This window comes from Mirounga angustirostris, unplaced genomic scaffold (assembly GCF_029215605.1).
Source record: "Mirounga angustirostris isolate CCGP_5_RB_7025 unplaced genomic scaffold, mMirAng1.0.hap1 SCAF_4, whole genome shotgun sequence".
Taxonomy (NCBI): Eukaryota; Metazoa; Chordata; class Mammalia; order Carnivora; family Phocidae; genus Mirounga; species Mirounga angustirostris.
The window spans coordinates 107827475-107851282 of NW_026991712.1; the positions used below are offsets into that span (position 1 = coordinate 107827475).

Here is a 23808-nt window from a genome sequence, read left to right on the forward strand (position 1 = left end):
ACCACCCAGGCAACCCTCCACAAAAAGTTTTAAACTTCCACAATTTAAGAATAATTTCTTTGGTAAGAGAATGGATTAAATGATTTCAGTACTAAAGAATTAGTTGCACAATGAAATGCCAGTTGGTGGGTCATCAAATAGTGGGTTTTTTTTGTATTGGTTTCCAGGGCTGAGGTGAGGAGGGACAACATATCTAGTTATTGGCAAAATAGCCCCAAAAGAAACATCCCATTAAAGAGGGTTTCCAATATTGGCTAGTTGAATTTAAATAAAAATAAAAATAAAAATAAAAATAAATAAATAAAGAGGGTTTCCAAAATGATTAAAATATCTATATGCAAAGATATTTAGTCAATCATTTGTATCATAGAATAAGATAATAGTAATGTCAATGGAAAATACATATATTTTTTACATTTTCCTGCTGTGAAATGCACTTCACCATTCAGGAAAGTGCTCTCCAAGTTAGAGTGTTAACAGGGGTGGTGAGGGACAGAATAAGGTATGCTTTCCTAAGTATACTTATTTTTTAGACTGCTTTATTGATGTAAAATTAACACACAACAAACACCACATATTTAACATGTATAATTTGTTTTGACATATGTACACACCCATGCAAAATTAATACAATCAAGGTAATGAACATTTTCATCACTCACAAAGGTTTCCTTGTACCTTTTTATAAATCCTCTCTCTGGCCTCTCCTGATTCCACCCACATACTCTCTACCTGAATTAGTTTGTCACTACAGAATATAGATTAATCTGTCACTAGGGATTGGTTTGTATAGCCTAGAATTTGATAGAATTATATTGAGCACTCTTTTTATGTGTTTTATTCATTCCGCAAAATCAATAGATTAATTCCTACTGTAGAATATATCGATAGTTCGTTTTTATTGGTAAAGAGTATTCCATTATATAAATTTTGCATAGACTAATTATACTATATACATGTATAAAATATAACCGTTTGCTGATCTGTTCACCTGTTTATGGGCATTTGATTTGTTCAGATTTTGGCAATTAACCTTAAAGTTTCTTTGAACAGCCCTGTACAAGTATTTTTATGGAAATAGACTTTCAGCCCTCTTCAGTAAATATCTTGTTGCAGAATGGCTGGATCACAGAAGTATGTACAACTTTTTAAGAAACTGCCAAACTAAAAAAAAAAAAGAAAAAGAAAAAAGAAACTGCCAAACTTTTCCCAAAGTGGCTGTATTATATTTTTTTATATTCTTTTTTTTTTAATTTGGCAATAAATGAGAGATGCAGTTCCTTCACATCCCTGTCAACACTTGGAATGTTCACACCTTTTAATTTAGCCATTCTAGTAGAAGTGTGGTGATATTTCATTGTAGTTTTAATTTGCATTTCTTTAATGGTGGATGGTGTGGTGTATGGTTTCTTTTGCTTATTTGCCACAGTAGGATACCTTTTTTGGTCTATTCAAATTTTTGGCTCATTTTTAAAAATGAGTTGTTTATATTGAGTTTGGGGAGGTTTTTATATTTTCTGGATATGATAAGTTCATTATATATATGTTTTTAAGAATTTTCCCTTTATTACTAGTTTTTAACAATTGGATCAAGATGTGACTTGCAATTGACTTCTTATTTCTGGGACGTGGGATTCATTGAGATTCTTGGATCTGTGGATTCATAGATTTCATCGAATTTAAGAATCTTTCAGCCTTTCTTTCATCAAATATTTTTTTTTTTCCTGTCCGTGTCCCCTTCCTTTGGCCACTTGTACTACAAGTATATTCGCCACTTTTCAAGTTGCGGATTTTGTTGTTTCATATCTCATAGATTCTCTGTTCATTTTTTAAAAATTGTCCTTCGCCTCTGTGTTTCATCTTCATAGTTTCTATTCCCAAATCTTCATGCTTACTAATTTTTTTAAACATTTTTTTTAAAGATTTTATTTATTTATTCATGAGAGACAGAGAGAGAGAGAGGCAGAGGCAGAGGGAGAAGCAGGCTCCCCGCAGAGCAGGGAGCCTGATGCGGGACTCGATCCCAGGACCCTGGGATCACGACCTGAGCCGAAGGCAGATGCCCAACCGACTGAGCCGCCCAGGCGTCCCTTCATGCTTACTAATTTTATATCCACAATGTTGCATTTGTCATTAATCTCATCCAGTGTATTATTCATTTCATTTTAGTTTGCATTTGTAGAAATGCAGTTTTTGTCTTTTTTATATCTTCCATGTCTATACTTAATGTTTGAACATATAGAGTTATGATGACTCTTTTAATATTTTTATTTGCTAATTCTAACATCTGTTTCAAATCTGGCTTTCAATTGATTGATTTTTTTCCCCTTCATCACAAGTCATATTTTTCTACTATTTTGCCTAGTTGGCAGATTTATTGATTATTTTTTTATTGAATACCAGTCATTATTAAATTTGCTTTGTTAGATGCTGGATACTTTTGTATCATCATATATGTTCTTGAGCTTTGTTCTGAGTCACAGTTAACTTACTTGGATACTGTTTGAACTTGCTTTTAAGATTTGTTAGGCAAGACTAGAAAAGTGTTTAAAGATTTTTTTTTTTTTTTTGAGACAGAGAGAATGAGAGACAGGGAGCATGAGAGGGGGGAGGGTCAGAGGGAGAAGCAGACTCCCTGCCGAGCAGGGAGCCCGATGTGGGACTCGATCCCGGGACTCCAGGATCATGACCTGGGCCGAAGGCAGTCGCTTAACCAACTGAGCCACCCAGGCGCCCTAGAAAAGTGTTTAAAACTACTTATTTCCTATTATTGATAAAGACACTTCAGCGAGCTCCACGTTATGCCCTGTGAATCATGGGGAAGGGGCTATTTTCAGGTCCGTGGTCACTGCCAGGCACTGTCACCTCGACGTCATTCAGGTGGTTCTTTCCCTGGCCTTGGGTAGTTTCCCCACACCATGCACTCATCGACACTATGCTAAAGCCATGAAGAGTCCTGCTCCGATCTCTGGAGTTACCATTCTGTGCAACTCTCTCCTCTCTAGTACCTTGCAGAGGCAAACTCTAGCATCTTTTTGTCCTCAAACCCTCAGCTCTGTCTCTTCAACTCAGGGCGTTGGTCAGACTCTGGCTGGGTTCTGCCTCCATATTCTATGACCTAGAAACTCTCTCAAGGCAGTAAGCTCAGGAAATCATAGGGTGCACATCATTTTCCTCCACCTTTCAGGATCACTGTCTTATGTTCCTTGATGCTAGCGTCTTGATAACTCTTACTCCATATGTTTTGTACATTTGTTTCTTTTTTCAGCTTCAGTGGAAGTTCTGTTCTCAGTTACTCCACCTCAGTTGGAAGTGGACATACCTAAGTGTATTCATTCAGATCTTAAATGACAAGCTGCAAGGCTCAGCATTCTGACTAGTGAATAAGCAGTTATAATGTCCATACAATCATGGAAACTCAAATATTTCTCTGTGCAATAATTCATACAAAAAGAAAAAAAAGATGGCTTTCGCCAGAATTGTTATTGTCATCGAATGGGCATAGCTTTCAGTAAATGTTTTGTACTTTATCTTTTTAAAAATTGCTTTTTGAAATTAATATTTTTCATTCTATTCTTGATTAGCTACAGTTCTTAAAGTGCCATGTGTTAATTTTATTTTTTACTGCCAACTTAATGCTCTTAAAAGATTATAGAGATAAATCTAGAAATTATTCATTTTACATTTCTTTTTTAAAAATTCAGGATGTTTCCATGTAAACTTAATTTTAGAAGAATATACAAGTAAAAACATAGTAGAGAAATGGGAATATTTTATAATAAGGAAAACATAATTTTTGTGTGGATAAAACCTATCAACTTATGGAACTTTATATCAATCACTTAGACTCTGCCTACAGGTAAAATCACTTTAATTGCTTTGCTTGAGTTGATTGCTTGGTTGTTTCAAACCCCTGGCAATTCAGTTAAATTGGTTGGACTGTTGCAGAAGATGAAACTGACGGGTTGTTTCAATGAAATGACTCACCATGTCAATCAAAAATGGCTGAACTGGTTGTATATGGAGCCATAAGACAATCTGGGAATAGCAGTGCTATGTTGGGTGCTACGGGTTCTGGAGAATTCAATAATATTTTAATTATTTCTTTTTTTTTGCAATATTTTTATCAAAGGACTTTGAAGCTACAACAGTATTAAAGCTCCTTAGATGTAAGGTGTCTTTGTTATTTGAGGAGAAATAGTAGTGATTACAAATAGTCTGTGGCATGCATTGTTTGCACAAAAGTACAAAGACTTAGAATAACCCCCTGTTCGCCTGATAGAACACTCATATAAACTAAGTTAAATATACACTAGTAAGAAACTGGCTTAACGTTTACCCAATGACCACTGAAAAACTGACATAGAAACCTCAAGTGATACTCAAGAAATAGATTAGTACATTTATGCTGGATTTACAAAGTATATCATGGCATTTCTTGTCATCAAAATGTCAGTAAGCATTACAGTAACAACAGGCCTTGCTTAAAACTTCTTCCTAACAGCAAGGTTTTTGAGGTTTCTGCTTAGAATTTTATTTTGTGGATTAAGAGACTTCAACAAAGACTAACTTGGAAGAACATCACAGTTTCTCTGAAGTCTTGTATTTGAAAGTGGCGTGGACACATGTGTATTCACTATTCTAGTTCTCTCCTGAGTCTGCATGTTTTCATGAAGAAAGAAACAATACAGGCTGAACTGAGCATTAGAAGGGAAATCACATGGTCTAAGATGGGAATTGGGGTAAAGGTAAGGTGATCTATAATTTGAATGCAATGTCTCATAGACTCACATCCTTTTAGAGGTAGAAAATACTTTAACAGCCAGCTAATACATTCCTTAATTTTGCGGATATTCTAGGAAGTGAAGTGACTTCACACAGAGATAGGATAAAGACCCATCCATGCACGTCAACTGTTAGTTCTCAAAGTCTTGACTGGTAGATCACTAAATCTGTCCACACTGATATTTCCTCCTCTCTGACACACAGCAGAGTTTCTAAAGGTGAGACACATTTGCTGTGGCCAGCAGCAGTGGCTCTTCCTCCCTCTATGGAGTGGGATTGATACTCTTTCCTTTTTGCAAGGGACTTTGCTGGGAGAACTCCACTGCTCCCACCCCATAGATCTAATGATTCAGGGAAATGCAAAGTGGTTTGTGCTTATTAAAAATAAGCAGGGCGCCTGGGTGTTTCAGTCAGTTGAACGTCAGACTCTTGATTCTGGCTCAGGTCGTGATCTCAGGGTTGTGGGATCGAGCCCTGAGTTGGGCTCCATATTCAGCATGGAATCTGCTTGTCCCTCTCCCTCTGCTCCTCCTCCTCTCCCTCTCTCTCTCTCTCTCTCTCTCTCTCTCAAATAAATAAGTCAATAAAATCTTTAGAAAAAGAAACAAAAGCCTGGAGTTCTTAAATAGGGAAGACAGTTTAGGGCAGTAGTTAAGAAAGAGCACAGACCTTTGGTATGAATCACACTAATTGTCACGTGAGGTTGTACAAGCTATTTGACTTCTCCAAGCCTTACTTTCTTATCTGTAAAAATGTAATAATTATTTTGGTCTCATACTATCAAGTAAAGGCTAATCACATTTAAAGTGTTGGACACAGAATCTATCAAAAAATATTCAGTTACTATATAATCAAATAGGATTTTTCATCCCCTTTGTTTCTTTTCCTAGAAGAGCCCTGTGATCTGGTAGCCCTTGGTTTTACTCACGATTCACAATGGGGAAAAATGAATTTTTATAGCTTACAAATTTATTAGGCAACCATGTTTTCACGTATCAAATATAAAGTATTATAAACACATCATCTCAGAATCAATACCAAATCGTTACCCAAGTTTTCTTTCAGATTCATCTGTGGCCACAGGTTTCTGGAAGGCTTAGAAATACAGCAACAATGAAGCTTCAAGGTCAGTGTGCCGATGAGGGCAGTCACCCATGAGTATTTGGAATTGGCGAGATAGCTTTTTCTACATCCCCCTTTACACCCTTCTTTTTTTTTCCTTTCAGGCGAGCTGAATTTAAAGGACTGGGATCCATGTGCCCAGTTGATAACGGCTCCTGAAAGCTCAATGTAGCAGTTAAGTCCAGGGAAATGAGGTAGTAAGAGGAAGGTTTGAGAATCACTGAATCAATTTAATGTCAAGCGTCTCTTTGCTCTTTCTTTGTACTAGAACCAGAGGAAGGTATGTTGAAATAGTATATAAATAAATTATTTTCCTCTTATATATTTTAAAAGATCTTTTGATGAATGAGTTATTAAGTTAATGAAGGTAAGGAAAGTGGAACGAATTTATTCTTCTCTATACATTTTGTTTGGACATGCTGCAAAATGAATGGCTCTCAGCCTTCAGAAGGAGTGTTCTTCCCACACAGCGTGCCTCTTCTACAGCCCTGCCGCAGGTGACACCAAACACAATTAGCCTTTCAGTTGGGCTTTGCATTTTTCTGATCTTCTAACAACTGGGTGTCAGATATCTCAATGTATAACCACCCACGCACAACAAGATCATACATTAGATTCTTTGTTATCTACTTTTATGAAAGATTTCTGAAAGCTAAAAGGAATAAGTTAACTTTGCCAAATCTGTGATAAAGTTTCTTTTTCTGATTGTTAATGGTATTTCCATGGCTGTACAGTTAATCCCCATCAAGGACAAGATATTTACATTATCCTAAAAGGAGGACCCTGAAAGTCACATGGCATACATAGGCGGGGGGCAAGCTGCTAAATAGTAATTAGAGCAAATCTTTCCTAATGTAATGTATATGTGCTGCCAAAGCGAGCACTTTCCTAATGTAATGCAAACATAAATCAAGTACGCAAAATCAAATATAACACTTTTACTTAAATTTCTCAGATTTTAATGATCTTACACCTAAGTTTTCCTCCAGGTGGGTAGTTTAGTGTTAACATTCCTGTGTTCATAGTTTGTAGAGATGTGTGGTCTGGTGGAATGTTTGTGAGCAGAGATGATGTTTATCTTTTTCACCATTAACTTCACAAATAGATATTCAAAAGATACTTGTTTATTACTGAATGAAACATTATATAAACAAACAAACACAAACTACTGACACTCAGAAAAAGTTAGTAGATATGCCCAAGGTCACACAGACAATAAATGATTGATTCAAATCCATGTCTTAACCGCAGAGTCCTCACTCTTAACCATTAATTAAGAGAGATTTGGTTCTCTTATCTGCATACCTAGATGGTGAGGACTCCTGAGGTTTTGATCATAGTCAGCCCACTAGGTGATCAATACCTAATAATTGGTGATAAATGTGTTGATCAGTACCCTTAAGATTGTCAAGCAAATTAATATCTAGGTAGTACCAGGCCTTAGAGAGAAATAGTTGCTGTAAGTTCAAGGAGAAAAACAAGTATTGGCATTTATTTCTTGAGTTATGTAAGTATGTGAGAACATTTTTGAGAATTTCTTTATTATAAGGAAAATCTTAAAAACTCCCAGGGACTTAGTAGCTCAAGCTGGCCCATGTGCTGAGACTAAGTTTCCCTGTAAGACAACAATGTACAAAGTGAGCAAAGATGGATGGATGAATAGATAGATAGATAGATAGATAGATAGATAGATAGATAGATAGATAGATATAGATAGATAGATGATAGATAGATGGACAGATAGATATGTAATGGAATATTATTCACCCTTACAAAAGAAGGATATCCTGCCATTTGTGACAAAATGAACGAACCTGACAGAGAAAGAAAACTACTGCATGGTATCACTTATATGTGGAATCTAAAAACAACAACAATAACAACAACAAAACCAAACTTACAGAAATAGTAGAAAAGTTGCCAGGGGTGGGAGGTGGGGGAAATAGGGAGAGGTTGGTAAAAAGGTACAAATTTCAGTTTTAAGGTGAGTAAGGTCTGAGAATATAATGTATACATGATGGCTGGTTGATAACATTGTATTGCATACTTGAAATTTGCTAAGAGAGAACTTACACTTTCTCATCAAAAGACAAAGGAAGGAGTAACTATGTAGGGTGATGGATGTGTTAATTAACTCAATGAAGGGAATCTTTCACAATGTATGCATATATCAAGTCATCACATTGTGCACTTCAAATATCTTACAATTTTGTCAATTATACCTCAATAAAGATTTTTAAAAAACAATTAAATAAATAAACCTAGCTATCAACTGCCATGGAAGGAAAAAGGGAAGAGTGACTTGGAGATAATAGATTAATCAAATTTGGGGTAATATTAAGGTCAGTCTTAAAGGATGAGTAGAAGTTTGAAAGGCAGGAGGGAAGAATTTATCAGTATAAAAAAAAATGAGCAAAATTACAGAGGCATGAACATGTACTAAGTGCTTGGCTTGGAGAATGACAGGCAAGTTCGTGATTGGAACTGAGAGTGGGCAGGGAAAAAAGCATGAATGATCATACAGACCAGCCGTCTTCATAGCCTAGGGCTGCAGACGAAAAATTTTCAAGAGCTAATCTGGCACGGGTAATCTTTTTAGTAACCAATTTCTAGATACTTAACTCCTAAATATAGTCCTTTCTAAAACTATGTGAGAATGTCTCTGTTTTCTAAGTCATGCCTTATTTTCTTTCTTATCTTCCCTTTTCCAGTAGACTTTCTTCCACTTTACAAAAGAGAGGTCCTTCTCTTACACAACTTGAATTTTACTATGCCTAATTGCCCAGGGGTAAAAGACACTGGTCACTGAACAGACAATTTATATGTGTGTGTGTGTGTGTGTGTAATTTAAAATTCTGTATTCTTATCAATGCTGGGAATTTGGGCTAAGGTAGGATTATTTAATTTTTGTTTAATGACTTTATTTATCCATCTCAGAAGATCAGAAAAGAATGCATTGCTCCAGTGAGCAATGAATGTCTTTCATGAGCAAAGCTAAGAGTCCATATAAGAAATGCTGAGGGTTGTGATGGTTTATTTTATCCAAATGAAAAGGTAGCAGCAAGCCTGATCTATTTATTTATGTATGCACCCATCTTCCCATGTATCACTTATCTCTCCCTGTAACTATCTCAGAATTCAGAAGGGAAATGATTGTCATGAAAATATGAATTTATACATTTCTTTGAATTGAAAAATAAAGACAGACTTTGGGTTATATGCCAGGCATTTTCCACAAATTGAATAATCTAAGTCTATAAATCCAAAGTTTTGACAAAAAATATTTAAAATACCTATTGACAAGAAATATATTTAAAATACCTAAGATTAGGGGCACCTGGGTGGCTCAGTCTGTTAAGCATCTGACTCTTGATTTCGGCTCAGGTCATGATCTCAGGGTTGTGAGATCAAGCCCCCCTGTAGGGCTCCACACTCAATGGGGAGTCTGCTGGAGATTCTCTCTCTCCCTCTCCCTTACCCTCTGCCCCACCACCTCTCTCTCTTTCTAACATAAATAAATAAATCTTTCTAAAACATGCCTAATATTAAAGCACTTTATCAAAACTTATTGTAATGGCAAAGGTTTACTAAAATTAGTAATATTAAAATTTTCCCAAACCTTTGTTCTGTAGAACAAGGTGCCTCTATGTGAAAGAATAAAGGAAGTAGTAATTGTCATTGAATAAGTTTCGGTAAAATCTTTCTATACTTCCCAGAAGCTGAAAAGCAAACTGTATGACAAATACACAGACAGCAGCTAAGTATGTCACCTAGAAAGAGAGAAAACCTGCCATGAGAAGTGTGGTCAGCAGGTATCCTCCAGCCCCCACATACAGGGATCCACTGTGATGTTCACGGGGAGGTCATGCTTTCTGCAGGCTGCTCACAGCCAATGACTGAGCCTGGTAAGGGGACTAGAGCCAGGCCATTTCTGCCAATGCAGGACTCTTTTATAGTCATCCTTGCTCTGGGGCTCCCTCCTGGCCCCAGGACTTTCTCAGGGCTGTGCTATATCCTGAGGCCCTTCCAACTGAGACCCAGTTTCCTTTCCTTCCACCTCCCCTTTCTCAGGTTCAGATCTGCAGTGCAGGCTGAAGCCTTTCCTTTCTCTGCTCCTCTCCCCCTTTATCTCTTACAAGTATATCGTACCTGAATCTTTGACATTTTTCATTTTGTCTTAGAGTCTGCCTCATTATTGGATACTCTCTAATACTAGGGTATGAAATTGTATCTGACTCTTCACTTTCAAAAAAAAATTGAGAAAGATCTAATCAAATGGTCCGGTGCTAATAAAGAAAAACAAATTTTGATAATAAACCGAGGAGTGGGCTAAATGGAATAAGAGTAATCTCATTCCCTTGGGGGCACGTGGGTGGCTTAGTCTGTTAAGCGTCTGCCTTCGGTTCAGGTCATGATCCCGGGATCCTGGGATTGAGCCCCAGGTTAGGCTCCTTGTTCGGCGGGGAGTCTGCTTCCCCTCTCCCTCTGTGCTCTCTCTTGCCCTCTCTATCTCAAGCAAAATAAATAAAATGTTAAAAATAAAAAAGAGTAATCTCATTCCCCTTGTTTAAGATTGGTTCAGGAATTCAGGCTTAGGCAAAATGTTGTACAACAAAACGTCACTGGGATTGGTTCAAGATGGGAATAAATTCCAATTTGGAGAAATGAGACACAAGGAAAAGTTTATTGGTTATTATGGAAAAGAGTTTTCCTATTCTTTTTTAAAGATTGATGTATTTATTTGAGAGAGAGGGAGAGAGAGCAAGTGGGGGGATAGGCAGAGGGAGAGAGAATCTCAAGCAGACTCCCAGCTGAGTGGGAGCCCGACACGGGGCTGGATCCTAGGACCCTGAGATCATGACCTGAGCCAAAATCAAGAGTCAGACACTTCACTGACTGAGCCACCCAGGCACCCCGAGTTTTCCTATTCTTAAAAATAGAACATTTAGGAGACAGTTTCTAGCTTCCTCTGGATATTGTGTAGGTGAATGTGAACCAAAAGCCTTCATTTTCATGCTGTGAGGAAAGCAGGCAGAGGACAGGCCAACTAGACAAGGGACAAGAGTCTACAGAGAGACAGAGGTAGGGAGGCCTGATTAAGCTGATCCTAAACCACTTTCTCCTTCTGGACCTCCTAGTTAAGTGAGGATACATTCCTCCTTGCTTAAAACTAGTAAAGTCAATTTCCTACTTCTGATAGCCATATAGATCCTATTTCTGATATCCAAATAGATCCTACTTCTTTGTGTTAGCTTTCCATTCCTCTGCTTACATAGGAACCTGTCCAGTGTCCAACATGGGCCAGTTCTCTTCCGCATAGAGAGGATCCTGTCCTTCATACCTCGGCTGATCTCCTGGAATTGGCATGCAGTTATTCCTCTGATGAAGCCTCCAGCTTCTAATACTTCCTCTGTGGAATGGGACCAATTTGGATGTGGATACCAGCCTGAATCAAGTCCGAATTGCTGGATTTTCTGTGACTGAGTTCATTTCTCCAGCTACATCTCTCTCCAGCCTCTATAACTTCCGCATCAGCCAATCCTGAGACTGATGCATGCATCAATTGAGATTTATTCATTATTTATGTATGGTGCCTGTCTCCTCATTAGACTTTTAGCTTACTGAGGGCAGGTTAGGTTTATTTTATTTACCATATTGCTTATGACAACAGATGAAGGTGTCTGGCACCTATTAGCAGTGGAATATTTATGGAATTAGTGAGTTACTGCATAAATGGATGCATATATATGATATTTGAACGCAAAGTGTTTCAAAAGATTGTAGAATCTCAGATTGTTCAAAAAAACCACTTAAAAGCAAAAATAATTTAATTTTAACATCAGTAATCATAATACTTCAAGTAGGAAGAGAAAATCTTTTATGCATAATTATCAAATGCCTCATTTAACCAGCTCTGATTAGCTATTTAAATTGCATGTTCTGGGATGATTTCTCTTAAAATGAGAAAGCATTGTTCTTCTGATCTTATCAAAAGATGTCATGTTTTAGAAAAAAAAATACAAACAAGCTCTTCAATCTCCATGACTTTACAATAAGAGAAATATAAACAGGAACTGTGGAAGTTCAATTTTTCCCTCTCCCACATATGCATTTATAGCCTTAAAGGATTACACATGCAAACGTGGCAGCAAGCACACACAAACAGTTGTCCATTTTAAAGGATCTCATTGTTCAGTAACCTTATGAACATCAACATAAATACACTTTCAAACCTGGAGGAATAGTAATACATGAGGAAAGGGAGGAAGATAAGCAGTAGTACCCATGCAGTTGGCTTCCAGCTCCAATGATTTTTAATTCATATGTCTTTCCACCAATTACTCCATAATTCACACACCACACAAGCATACACACACACACCCATGTACATAAATATGAACTTAAATATGTATGTATATCTATTTATATTCACACCTATGCATCACATTCTGAATCTTTCCTACTGTAATATACCTTAGCAGCGATGACCATTAGCTTGCCTTATCTCAGGATATCCTAAATTCATGGATGAACTGTAAGTTTTAAGTATTTGGGGGTAACCAGGGGGAGCTGATGTAAAATTTAATACTTTTTTTTTAAGAAAGTAGTCAAAGTCAGCTGTGTATAATTTATTCTTGTACTTCCCAGCCATGTAGATCTTGGCAGATTAATTCCCCCTTTCCACAGATGGGAAATTGGGGCCTAGAATACTTAACTAGCAAGCTCAGAATTTTAAATGCTAAATGCCTTTTTTTCTTTTTACAGTATGCTCAGAATTTAATTCTACCTCTAACAATCTAAGAGTTTATCTAAAGCCATTATTAGACACACAAGAACATTATTTCTACATTTATAAGCTAGATGTCAGAATTGGGTTGCCAGAAAGAATGTTTCCAGATAACTTTTATTTCTCTCTGAATTTAGGTTGCTCATGGATCACACTGCTATAACCCTACATCTGGTTAAAAAAACAGAAAGCTAGAAATTGGGAATGTTGTCTTGATTAGTATAGTACTTGTGGGTTTGTCAGTGCCTAATAGTTGCATGTTTCTATTTTAGATTATGTAGTAGTGAAATTGATTTTCCCATTTAGGAAGAAGCCTATGCTGTAAGATGGATCTCTCTGGAAAATAATTATATCCTCCTACGCCCCTTTTATTTTTTATGCTTAACCTGTGCCCTGAGTATATACTGACCTTTCTTTACATACATTATTTTATGCAATGCGATATTAATTAGGTATTATTATTAGTTTTTCTTTTTTTTTAAGATTTTATTTATTTATTAGAGAGCGAGCGAGAGAGAAACAGCATGAGAGAGGAGAGGGTCAGAGGGAGAAGCAGGCTCCCCGCTGAGCCGGGAGCCCGATGTGGGACTCGATCCCAGGACCCTGGGATCATGACCTGAGCTGAAGGAAGTCGCTTAACCAACTGAGCCACCCAGGTGCCCTATTATTAGTTTTTCTCTAGAACAGGTAAAGGAAATTAACTTTCCTAAGATCACAGAACTGTAAGTAATAGAGCCAGACCAAAGTATGACTTTAAGCCTCAGAGGATTTTATATACATCATGTAATACATTCTCACAGTGTGCACCTTTCCAGGAATGATATAACCTTGGCAATTAAAAATGTAGTCTTTGGACTGGAAGCATCAATATCCCCTCTGAGCTTGTTAGAAATACAGAACCCCAGACCCCATTTGGACCCACTGAATCAGAATCTGCTTGTTGACAAGATCCCCAGGTGATTCTAACGTACATTAAATTTTGAGAAGCAGTGGTATAGGACACAAGGCCATTGAGAGGAGACCTGGGTTATCCTTGTTTCATTATTTCCTAACTTGATCGTAATGGATAAATTAATTTTTCTAAGATCCAGTCTGCCCCTGAACAATAGAGATCATAGTACCTCTGGATCTGAATTGGTAGGAATGAGAAAATGCAAGGAAATCATAACCAAGCTTGCCTGACAAATAAAAAGGACTTAATAACTGGTAACTATTATTAATAAGCTCTTAAAATTGCACTTAATTTATGCTTCTGATAGGTTTGGAATACCTGAAAAGATCATACCTCTTCTTTTAATATAATTAATCATATAGTGGGACAATATATTGGAATACCAATCAAAATGTCTCCTTCTATTGTACTATTTAGCATCTTCTCAACTTCATTTAGACTGTAGAGGCACTAACGGCCACAAGAATGAGATGATACAGTCGGCCAGCAAAGAAAACTCTGAATGCACAAGCGTAGGCCCTGAGGGGCTTAAGGCAGAAACAATAGACTTAAAGGAATAGATTCAGATTGATCAAGTAGGATGGAGCAGAGCATAGATTCTGGGCTTTTGGATTTCACCGACTAGTGAAAGTTTTAAAAAAATAAGCGAAGACAAAGTGATGGTGTATCAGTCAGGGTTCTCCAGAGAAACAGAACCAATACATGTGTACGTGTGTATGGAGAGAAAGAGAGAGAGACACACACACAGAGAGAGTGTATTATAAGGAACTGGCTCATACATTATGGAAGCTGATAAGTCCCAATCTGCAGTTGGCAAGCTGGAGACCCAGGAAGACTCAATGTTTCAGTTTGAATACAAAGGCATGAAAAAAGGCAATATCCCAGTTTGAAGACAGCCAGGCAGCAGGAGTTCTTCTCTTAGTTTTGCTATTCTATCTAGGCAGTCAACTGATTGGATGAGGACCAACTTACTTTAAGGAGGGCAATCTGCTTAACTCAGTCTATGGATTTAGGCATTAATCTCATCAAAAACACTTTCGTGGAAACACCTAGAATAATATCTGACCAACTATCTGGGCACCCTGTGGTCCAGTTCCGTTGACAAAGAAATAAAGGATTACAGCTAAACTTTTATTTTACCAAGTTAAGGGCATTGCATTTCCAATACCTCATAAAAGAAGAGGCACATTTATGACTTTAACAAAGACCCTGTTTCTAAACAATTCATAAACTAAATTAGTTTGACTGTAGAAAACTACAGTGCATTGCCCTTAATTGTCTGATTTTAATGTGACCCAAAGAAAACTCTGCCAGGATGAAATGAGTCAGAAAATTGTGGTTTGGAGACTATGGGGAGAGAGCCTGCAAGGGAGTAAAATATTAAGGGGGGAATGCTGCTAAAATCCAGGAATGATGTGACAAAGACCTGATTTTCTGTTAATGAGAGTATGGAAGGAGTGATGAAATTGTTAACCTTAAAAATAAAACTGCCAGTATTTTACCAGGAAAAAAAAAAGATTTATTCAGGAATAGCAGAGAATTACACTCTGGAACAAACAAGCTACTGCAAAACCATAGAGCAGTCTGGAGAACAAAGGAGAGGAACACTCTTTTATAGAGGAAAAGGGGGAAGTTGGGAAGGCTATTATAAACAAAAAGCCTTTTGAAGTAAACTGGGAGTTCAAAGGATAGTGGCTTTTCATTGGCTGAGTTATGGCAGTCTCTCATTGGCTGGGCTGTTGCCTGGTTGAGCAGAGAAACCTTTCTTCCTCCTGCTGGAACAGTAACATTGTAACTAAAGCACTATCTACTTGCAAGGTATGTCTCTTCCTGTTGGGTCTGCAGTTGATGACAAGTTGTAGGGCATGAAAGCTACCCCTTCTGGTCCCCAGACTTCATCTTAAATGAGGTTTCCTTTTATTAATTTTTACAAAATACAGAGGGCAAGCAACTCAGAGTCATTATACTCCTTTGAGCTTTTCTTTTCTCATATGACAAAGGTTGATTGAGATATTATTAAGATCTGGTTATCAAATGTCTTGATTGTAGATGTCTAAATGAAGTACATCTGCCAGATGACAGAAATAAAACAATATGTCAAAAGCTTAAGCTTCAGGGACCTGATGAATGATGGTGTTACAGACAGAAAATTGTGAAGTCATACTATACCTACCAGGTGCCTCTAGTCATTCTGCAGTTGTAAGAAATCCACGATTTGTTCCTTTTACTTTCAGAAGAGAAAGAAAATAGGGCTTAATCTTATCTTTAAAAAAAAAAAGCAAAATAAAATAAAACAGCAAATTAGGTCCTTTGCAAAATATCTGTAGAGAAGGAAATAAATGGGCACAGAACTATTGCTTTAGCTATGAAAACGTTTTTTAAATACTGTATATTTGTGCAAGTTCCATTTGAGACATAATGAAAAAATTAGTTGCTTTTCAAATGGACAATCAACAATTCTCTGTCACAGGTTGCAGAATAAAGCAGTACACTGCTAAAGGGGGTAAAAATATAATATGGTGGAGGAGTCCAGGAGCAGATTGATTAATTACAAGATCAGTTATAGACATCATCCCTTACATTTAAATTAAAGGTGCCTAGCTGCCATTTTTTAGGTGCTGGTTTAAAGACCTGGTTATCTCCATACAGATTAATTTCATTATTCTTACATTTCAAATCCTTATGAAACAGTGAGAATATTGAACTGATCTTCAGTGAAACTGGGTGTAGCAGTCCCTCAATACTCCATTCATGTAAGATGATCATGTATTTGAACATATTTGTAAAAGAATCACAGCTTTGTCATTCAATATCTTCTTTACATCAATGTACTTTGATGGAATCTCAATGCCTTATTTCAGCAGAGAATATATTTTATACACTGGTCTCAATCAAACCTAATCTAAAGGTTTTATTTTCAATACAGATTAATGCACTAATGACTCTAATTTCACAGTCTTGTGCTATTTCTTAGCCAATAAAATTATGATTGACTTCCTATGTAATTATATGTGCTGGACTAATGGTTTATTTACACTTGTAATCTCTAATTCATGTTCTTTGAAGAGCTATTTTTACTTTAGTCTTTTCTCATTGAAAATTTTAGGCATAAGAACAGAATATTGTTAAATATATGAATGTATAGAACTTGAAAAATTCTAAATGAATAAAATCGTATCCTCATTTTAAAATGAGAGTGTGGACGTAAGGTATTATTTTATCTTCCCTGATATTCTGCTTACTTCTGCATAAAGTAGCTCTTTTCTTTTGGCAAGTGAACATCTAACATGTGGTCTGAGTTAAAGGTGCCATCTTCCTTTGGTCATAACCTCCCTGGCTGATGTAGTTTGTATAAAAGTGAGAACCTGACCTAGGCTGTGTTGATTGCAGTATTTTGGTTTCTAGCCACAAAGATTGGCCTGGGGCAGTGTTGAGGGGGACAGGGAGGCACTGGCTGTATCCGAAGCCAGGTCTTCCCTAGGAATTTTCAACTGATTTAAAACTGGAAGGGAAGAGCTCTTTCCTTCCTCGTAGATAGTTGGGAACTTGTGATCCAGGGGCTACTGGTAGACATTAATCTAGCCCAGGATTTCTCAACCTCAGCAGTCTTGACATTTTGGGTCAGATAACTTCTTGTTGCAGGATGCTTAGTAGCACCCGACTTCTACCAACTAGATGCCAGTAGTACCCTTCTCCCCTAGTGTGGCATCCAAAAATATCTCTAGATATTACATGATAGTATATATTATACCATACTATATTATTAGATTCTGCTAAATATTCCCCAGTTGAGAACCACAGAATGAGCCTCATGTAAAGGTAGCAATAGGGGTAAAGGAAGTCAACCCTTTTTTTTTTTTTAAGATTTTATTTATTTATTCATGAGAGACAGAGAGAGAGAGAGGCAGAGGCAGAGGGAGAAGCAGGGTCCCCACGGAGCGGGGAGCCTGATGCGGGACTCGATCCCAGTACCCTGGGATCATGACCTGAGCTGAAGGCAGACGCCCAACCGACTGAGCCACCCAGGCGTCCGGGAAGTCAACCCTTTCAAGAGAAGTAGGAAATAAAGACAAAGAGAAATAAACCTGTTCAGGACCAGTTATACCCAAATATACCCTTTTCATTTTTGGTTATATAACTGCATCAATTCCCTGTGATCTAAAGTAGTTTGGTTTGTTCTTTTGTCAAAAAGATAAAAATTCTGAAACAATAACAGAAAAATACAAATGGAGAAACAGAGCCAAAGCACAATAAAAGAGAAATCAATCCATAATAGGACTTGATCAAGTAGATTAAACTGTGAGTTTTAAAAAATATATAATAACTTATAAACCTGTTTAAAGCAAAGAGAAGATAAAGAAATTGATTATGAAATAGATGGTCAATAGTATAAATGTACTTATCTTCACTTCAGAGCCTCTTATCTTCAAGGTAGTCATGGCATGAGGAAAAAAAGAAAAGAAAAGAAACGAACCCAGATTTTTATTTGTATCTTCCTGGGATTATACACATGTTTAGTGACGATTTCCTACTTAAAGTATGTATCTCTGTGTGTGTTTGTAGTTCTCTAAAAATGGAGCATATATGTTTCCTATCCAATCAAAAAGAGAAGGAAAAGTACAAACTGTGGACCAGGCAAGTAATATCTCCAGATCGGATCTTATCCTGAGCTCACTGATTCCAAAGCTCCCATGAGTCATCCTCTACGATGATGACTTTCATCCAAGTACAACCGCATTTCCTGTAAACACAAGAAATAAGTTTCTTTCTCCCTAGGATTTCGGGTCAAAATGACGGATTCAGCATTGATGTTTCTGCTTTGAAGAGCCAGTTGAGGTAAAAAGACTTTTAATTTCCCCCTAGGTCACTGGAATGAAAGGGGTAGGGGGCGTGGAATCCTAGCAATATCACAAGATGGACTTAAACTATTTTCAAAATATACTAAGTCTATTACCAATTCTATATAACAGCTACTGGCACATCCACTTAAAATCCTTCTTTTGTCTTTTTTGAAAGGCTATATGACTCAGAAAATTAATTGAAAGCAGGAAATCTGTGTTTTGGGAAGCAGTTATTGAAAGAAGGCATGTGTTGAATGAAAAGTATATGTAAACTTCAGGGGGAATCCTTCTTTTAAGTAAAATCCAAATGAGTTATTTTGTTGTTGTTAAGAGGCTTTTTTATAATGAGGTATCCAGTAGTCGTATTTCCATATTAATAGCAACAACCATCACAGCACACATCACAACAACCAATTCAAAAGCTATACCAGGTGTCCCACCTCTGGGATGACAACATAAGGAGTTCCATGGACTTGATCCCCAGTGTGAAAATTGTAAAACAGCCTCTTCAGCAAATAGTGTTGGGACAACTGGATAGCCTCATATAAAAGAATGAAATTGGGCCTTTCCTTCACATCATATGCAAAAAGTAACTCAAAATGGATCAAAGACATAAATCTAAAAGTTAAAACTCTTAGAAGAAAACATAGGGGTGAATCTGCACAAGCTCAGATTTGAGAATGGATTCTTAAAAATGACACCAAAGCATAAGCAACAACAACAACAAAAAAGCCAGAAACAATGAATTTCATCGAAATTAAAAACTTCTTTGCTTCAAAGTGCATTATCAAGAAGTAAAAAGAAGTATCTGCAAACCATAATCTGATAAGGGACTTTTATCTAGAATATATAAATAACTCTTAAACTCAATAATAAAAAGACAACCTCACTTTAAAAATTGGCAAAAGATCTGAATAGATATATCTGCAAAGAATATATATAAATAGCCATAAATCACATGAAAAGATGCAACAGGAAATACAAATCAAAGGTATAATCAGATATCATTACACCCAATTGGGTGGCTATAATACAACAAAAACAAACAAAACCAGAAAATAACAAGCATTCATGAGGATGTGGAGAAATCAGAACCCTCATACATGCTAGTTGAAATGTAAAATGGTGTAGCCACTTTGGAAAACAATCTGGCAACTCCTTATATGGTTAAATACAGTTGTGCTATGACCCAGCAATTCCACTCCTATGTAAAGGCCCAAGAAAAATGAAAATATACGTACTCACAAAAATGTATACACCAATTTTATAGCATCATTATTCATAATAGTCAAAATTGAAAATAACCTAAATGTCTATCAAAGAATAAACAAATATAACGGATAAACAAAATGTGGTATATCCATACAATAGAATATTTTTGGCCATTTTATTTATTTATTTATTTATTTATTTTAAGACTTTATTTATTTGACAGGGAGAAACACAGAGAGGGAGGGAACACAAGCAGGGGGAGTGGGAGAGGGAGAAGCAGGCTTCCCGCCGAGCAGGGAGCCCGATGTGGGGCTCGATCCCAGGACCCTGGGATCATGACCCGAGCCGAAGGCAGACGCTTAACGACTGAGCCACCCAGGCACCCCAATTTTTGGCCATTTTAAAAAAAGAATAAAGTACTGACAAATGCTGCAATACTTGTTGAAGACATATTAAGTGAAATAAGCCAGTCATTAAAGATCACATATTATAGGATTCCAGTGATATGAAATAATGAGAATAGGCAAATTTATAGGGACAGAAAACAGATTGGTGGTTCCTTAGGCCTGGGGATGTGGGGGGGGTGGTTAGAAAGTGATAGCCAAATGGTATAGGGTTTCTTTTTGAGGTGATGAAAAACTAGAAGCAAAGTAAATAACTATAAACAAGAAAATGTCTGCATAAATTACTACATACTCACACCATGGTATATTGTAAACCCATTTAAGAAATTTATTAGAGCTATTCTTGACTTTGAACATTTCCACAAGATATTGTTGAGTGACGAAATGAGAGACAAAATAGCATGTATAATAGGACTTCATTTTTATAAAACAAATTTTAAAACTGTGTTTGGGAGCATGTGTATGTGTGTGTGTGTGTGTGTGTGTATGTAAGTCTATACCGAATACTTTGGGTATGGGAAAATATAAGGAAGGATACATACTACTTAACAAGAGTTAGCTGTGTGGGTATGCATGGTATGTATGTGGGATGGCAGTCATGTGGACAGAAAGGAAGGGAGCGGGGGAGGAAAGACATGCAAAACTAAAGAGGAAGAAGAAAGGTACTGAATCTAAATATAAAGCATTTTTATGTGATTCCCATTTAAATAATTAATGATCTTATTGGTACCATTTCTCTGGTAGGTATTCTTTCTTTCCCCAGTCTTACTGAGATATAACTGACATCTAACATTTCTAAGTTTAAGGTGTATAACAATGATTTGATATATGTATTTACTACAGAATGATTACAATAAGATTAGTTAACATCACATAAGCACAGTTACAACTTTTTTTCCTTTGTGATGAGAACTTTTAAGATCTATTCCTTTAGTAACTTACAAGTATACAGTACAGTGTTGTTAACATAGTCATCATGTTGTATACACTACATCCCCAGGGCTTAAGTTATAACTAGAAGTTTGTACTTTTCGACCACCCCACCTAATTCCCTCACCCCCTACTGTCTGGTAGGTGTTCTAAGTTTACTGTATCATTTTAACAACCTGTGAGTTAGAGATTATTATCTCCATTATCTCTAGATAGGGAAACACAGTTTGGAGTAGTAAAATTGCTTGCAAAACAATATGGTTGGGGCCATCCTAATAAACAGGAAGGATTCTCACCCAAAATTTGTGTTAGATGTCAAGGGTAGTGATGTCATAAACACACTGAGAAGCTACGAAAAGGTTTATTACTCACATAATGAGCTTTTCTGGGGAGAGTTGGGCAGGCCTCTCAGGCTGTTCTGAAAATGATTTGAGAGAGCTGGAGAAGGAGAATGGTTTGGGGTTTTTATGGTGGGTCAGGGGGTGGGTTCCTACATGCAGAGAGGGGGTCATATGGTTTGAACTTCATGTCAATGCCAAAGGAGGGAGCACTCGGGCTTTCTTAGCAACTTGACCAGATGTGGCAGGAGGGGAAGATGGAAAGTGTACTTAAAAGCTACCAGCGGTCTAACATCAAAAAATGGAGTCAGATTCTTTATCACAGATGGTTCAAAAATTATACATACCAATATTTATGAAAAACATTTAGCTTTATATCTGCATTTGTGTATCTAAAACAAATGTCTAGGTTGTTTTTTGTGACACTTATTTAAGGCTAATGCCCAAATGATACTTAATGTCCTTTATGTAACGTAACATGCATGACCAAATACCTCAAACTTTAAAGTCTTGAGAAATATCTGTTTCAAAAAATTAGCAAATATTAAATAACCAACATATACAGTTTCTAAATATAGCCATAAGATAAATATGAAATCATGCTGGGGGCACCTGGGTGGCTCAGTCGTTAAATGTCTGCCTTCGCCTCAGGTCATGATCCCAGGGTCCTGGTATTGAGCCCTGCCTCGGGCTCCCTACTCCGCGGGAAGCCTGCTTCTCCCTCTCCCACTCCCCCTGCTTGTGTTCCCTCTCTCACTGTGTCTCTCTCTGTCAAATAAATAAATAAAATCTTAAAAAAAAAAAATGAAATCACTCTGTATGGTCAGTATTACTTAATTACTAGGTTTCATAGGATTACTAACTAATAACTCAAAGAATAATGTAAATCTATCTTGGTAATTTTTTTCAATTGTGAAAAACAATTTACTCTTACCAAACCAACTTGTGAACAGTTGTCATTAATATTTAATAATACTAAATTAATTTTTATATATTTACTTCAAGTTCCTAATGTCAAAGTGAATAGTATTTTAGAGAAAATTGTGATGAAATAAAGGTGAATACATAGTATGCTTGGTAACATGCTGAATTCTTATCAGAATCTGCTTCAGAGGCTTGAGTTACTAGTAGAAAAACCACACCACACCACAGCCAGGCATTTCATATTAAACTTTTTATTAAAACTGAATCTTCGTAATATATTTAAAATGACATGTTCCACAAACAAATATTTGGGCAAAAAATTTCTATATGTACTTATTGGCACACAAATTTAAAATAAAAACTAAGCTAATACATACACATATATATTTGTATGTATAACATATATATATGTATGTATTATAAATTCATATCAATTATCTGGAATACCTGAGTTTCAAGCTGTTGGTTTTCCAGATAGTGTGAAACATTTTTCATCCACTTCATAAAGGACACAGCCCATCCAGAAAGAATAACTTTGGTTAATAGATGCTGTCTCCCAAAGATCACACAGAAGTCCTCAATGGGATTCAGGTTTATCTTCAGAGGTTTCTTCCATGTGGAGGTCAGTCTGTGATGCAAGGAAGGATTCCCATGTAGCAAGGCACTGAATAATGGAAATACACCACGAGATCAACAGTAGTTAACTTTCAGCAGTGAAAGGATTAATAAATCCTTATGTATTTGTTCCTAGGGCAATCTGCCCTGCTCCTCTCTCCTACCAGCAAGCCAAAATCCTTGTTGTTTTCTACATATTTTAATTCCTAATCATGGATACTCTTGCTAAATAAGAGGAAAACATAAAAGGTTAAAAAAATGAGCATGGATTAGTTTGCTAAAATAACCCAGTATTACCCCACTGTCAGGAAAGGAAACCACTAAATTATGGAGGAAAAGATGGACCATTTGCATCCAAGGAGGCAGGCGTTAAGCATCTAGACAGAGGAGTGGGGATATAAGCATGCATCCATCAGATTTGAATCCCACTACAAATTTGAGTTTGGGCAAGCTGATGAATCTTTATTATAGTTTCTCCAGCTATAAATGAGATTAATGACAGTACTTACCACTAGGGCAACTGTAAAAATCAAAGTTCCCTAATCTGTATATATCTCTATGCAGAATGCTTAACACAAATTAAGTGCTCAAAAATTAGCAATTATTATATTATGATGGTCTCGTGGGACTAGATGGTGAAACTTAGTCATTGATGTGCCACAGGAAATGAAAAAGGATCAGAGGAGACTGAAGGTGGTGGGGACAAGACAACAGGAATGTGGCCACCTTTGTGATGTTGCTTAGGACTGACCTGCCTACTAGCCTAGTCTCAGTTATCTGTATGAAGTTTATCCACAGCATAATTTTAATAGTTTACACATATTTAGGATTCTTCTAAAACATACTTACTCTAACATATATTTAGCATGAGCTAAAATTAATTAGGAAAGAAATCATT

General features: G+C 36.7%; 1 protein-coding gene across 8 annotated transcripts in view; it reads right to left on the reverse strand.

Moving 5' to 3' along the window:
• SNX7 (sorting nexin 7) overlaps positions 1–23808 on the reverse strand; it is a 168877-nt gene that overhangs the window by 47479 nt on the left and 97590 nt on the right. The window contains exons 9-10 of one of the 8 annotated variants that reach the window (XR_006794438.3): positions 15820–15873; positions 2493–15714 (exon numbers count right to left, since the gene is read on the reverse strand). The exons of 5 other annotated variants lie outside the window; for them this stretch is intronic. Coding sequence is in view for 2 of the 3 variants with exons in the window: in XM_045897130.3 (XP_045753086.1) it covers positions 22873–22959 (87 nt within the window). In the remaining variant the exon portion in view is untranslated. Of the gene's footprint in view, positions 1–2492; positions 15874–22530; positions 22960–23808 lie in introns of those variants that run through there. 2 more of the 8 variants (XM_045897131.3, XM_045897130.3) reach the window with 2 other exon arrangements.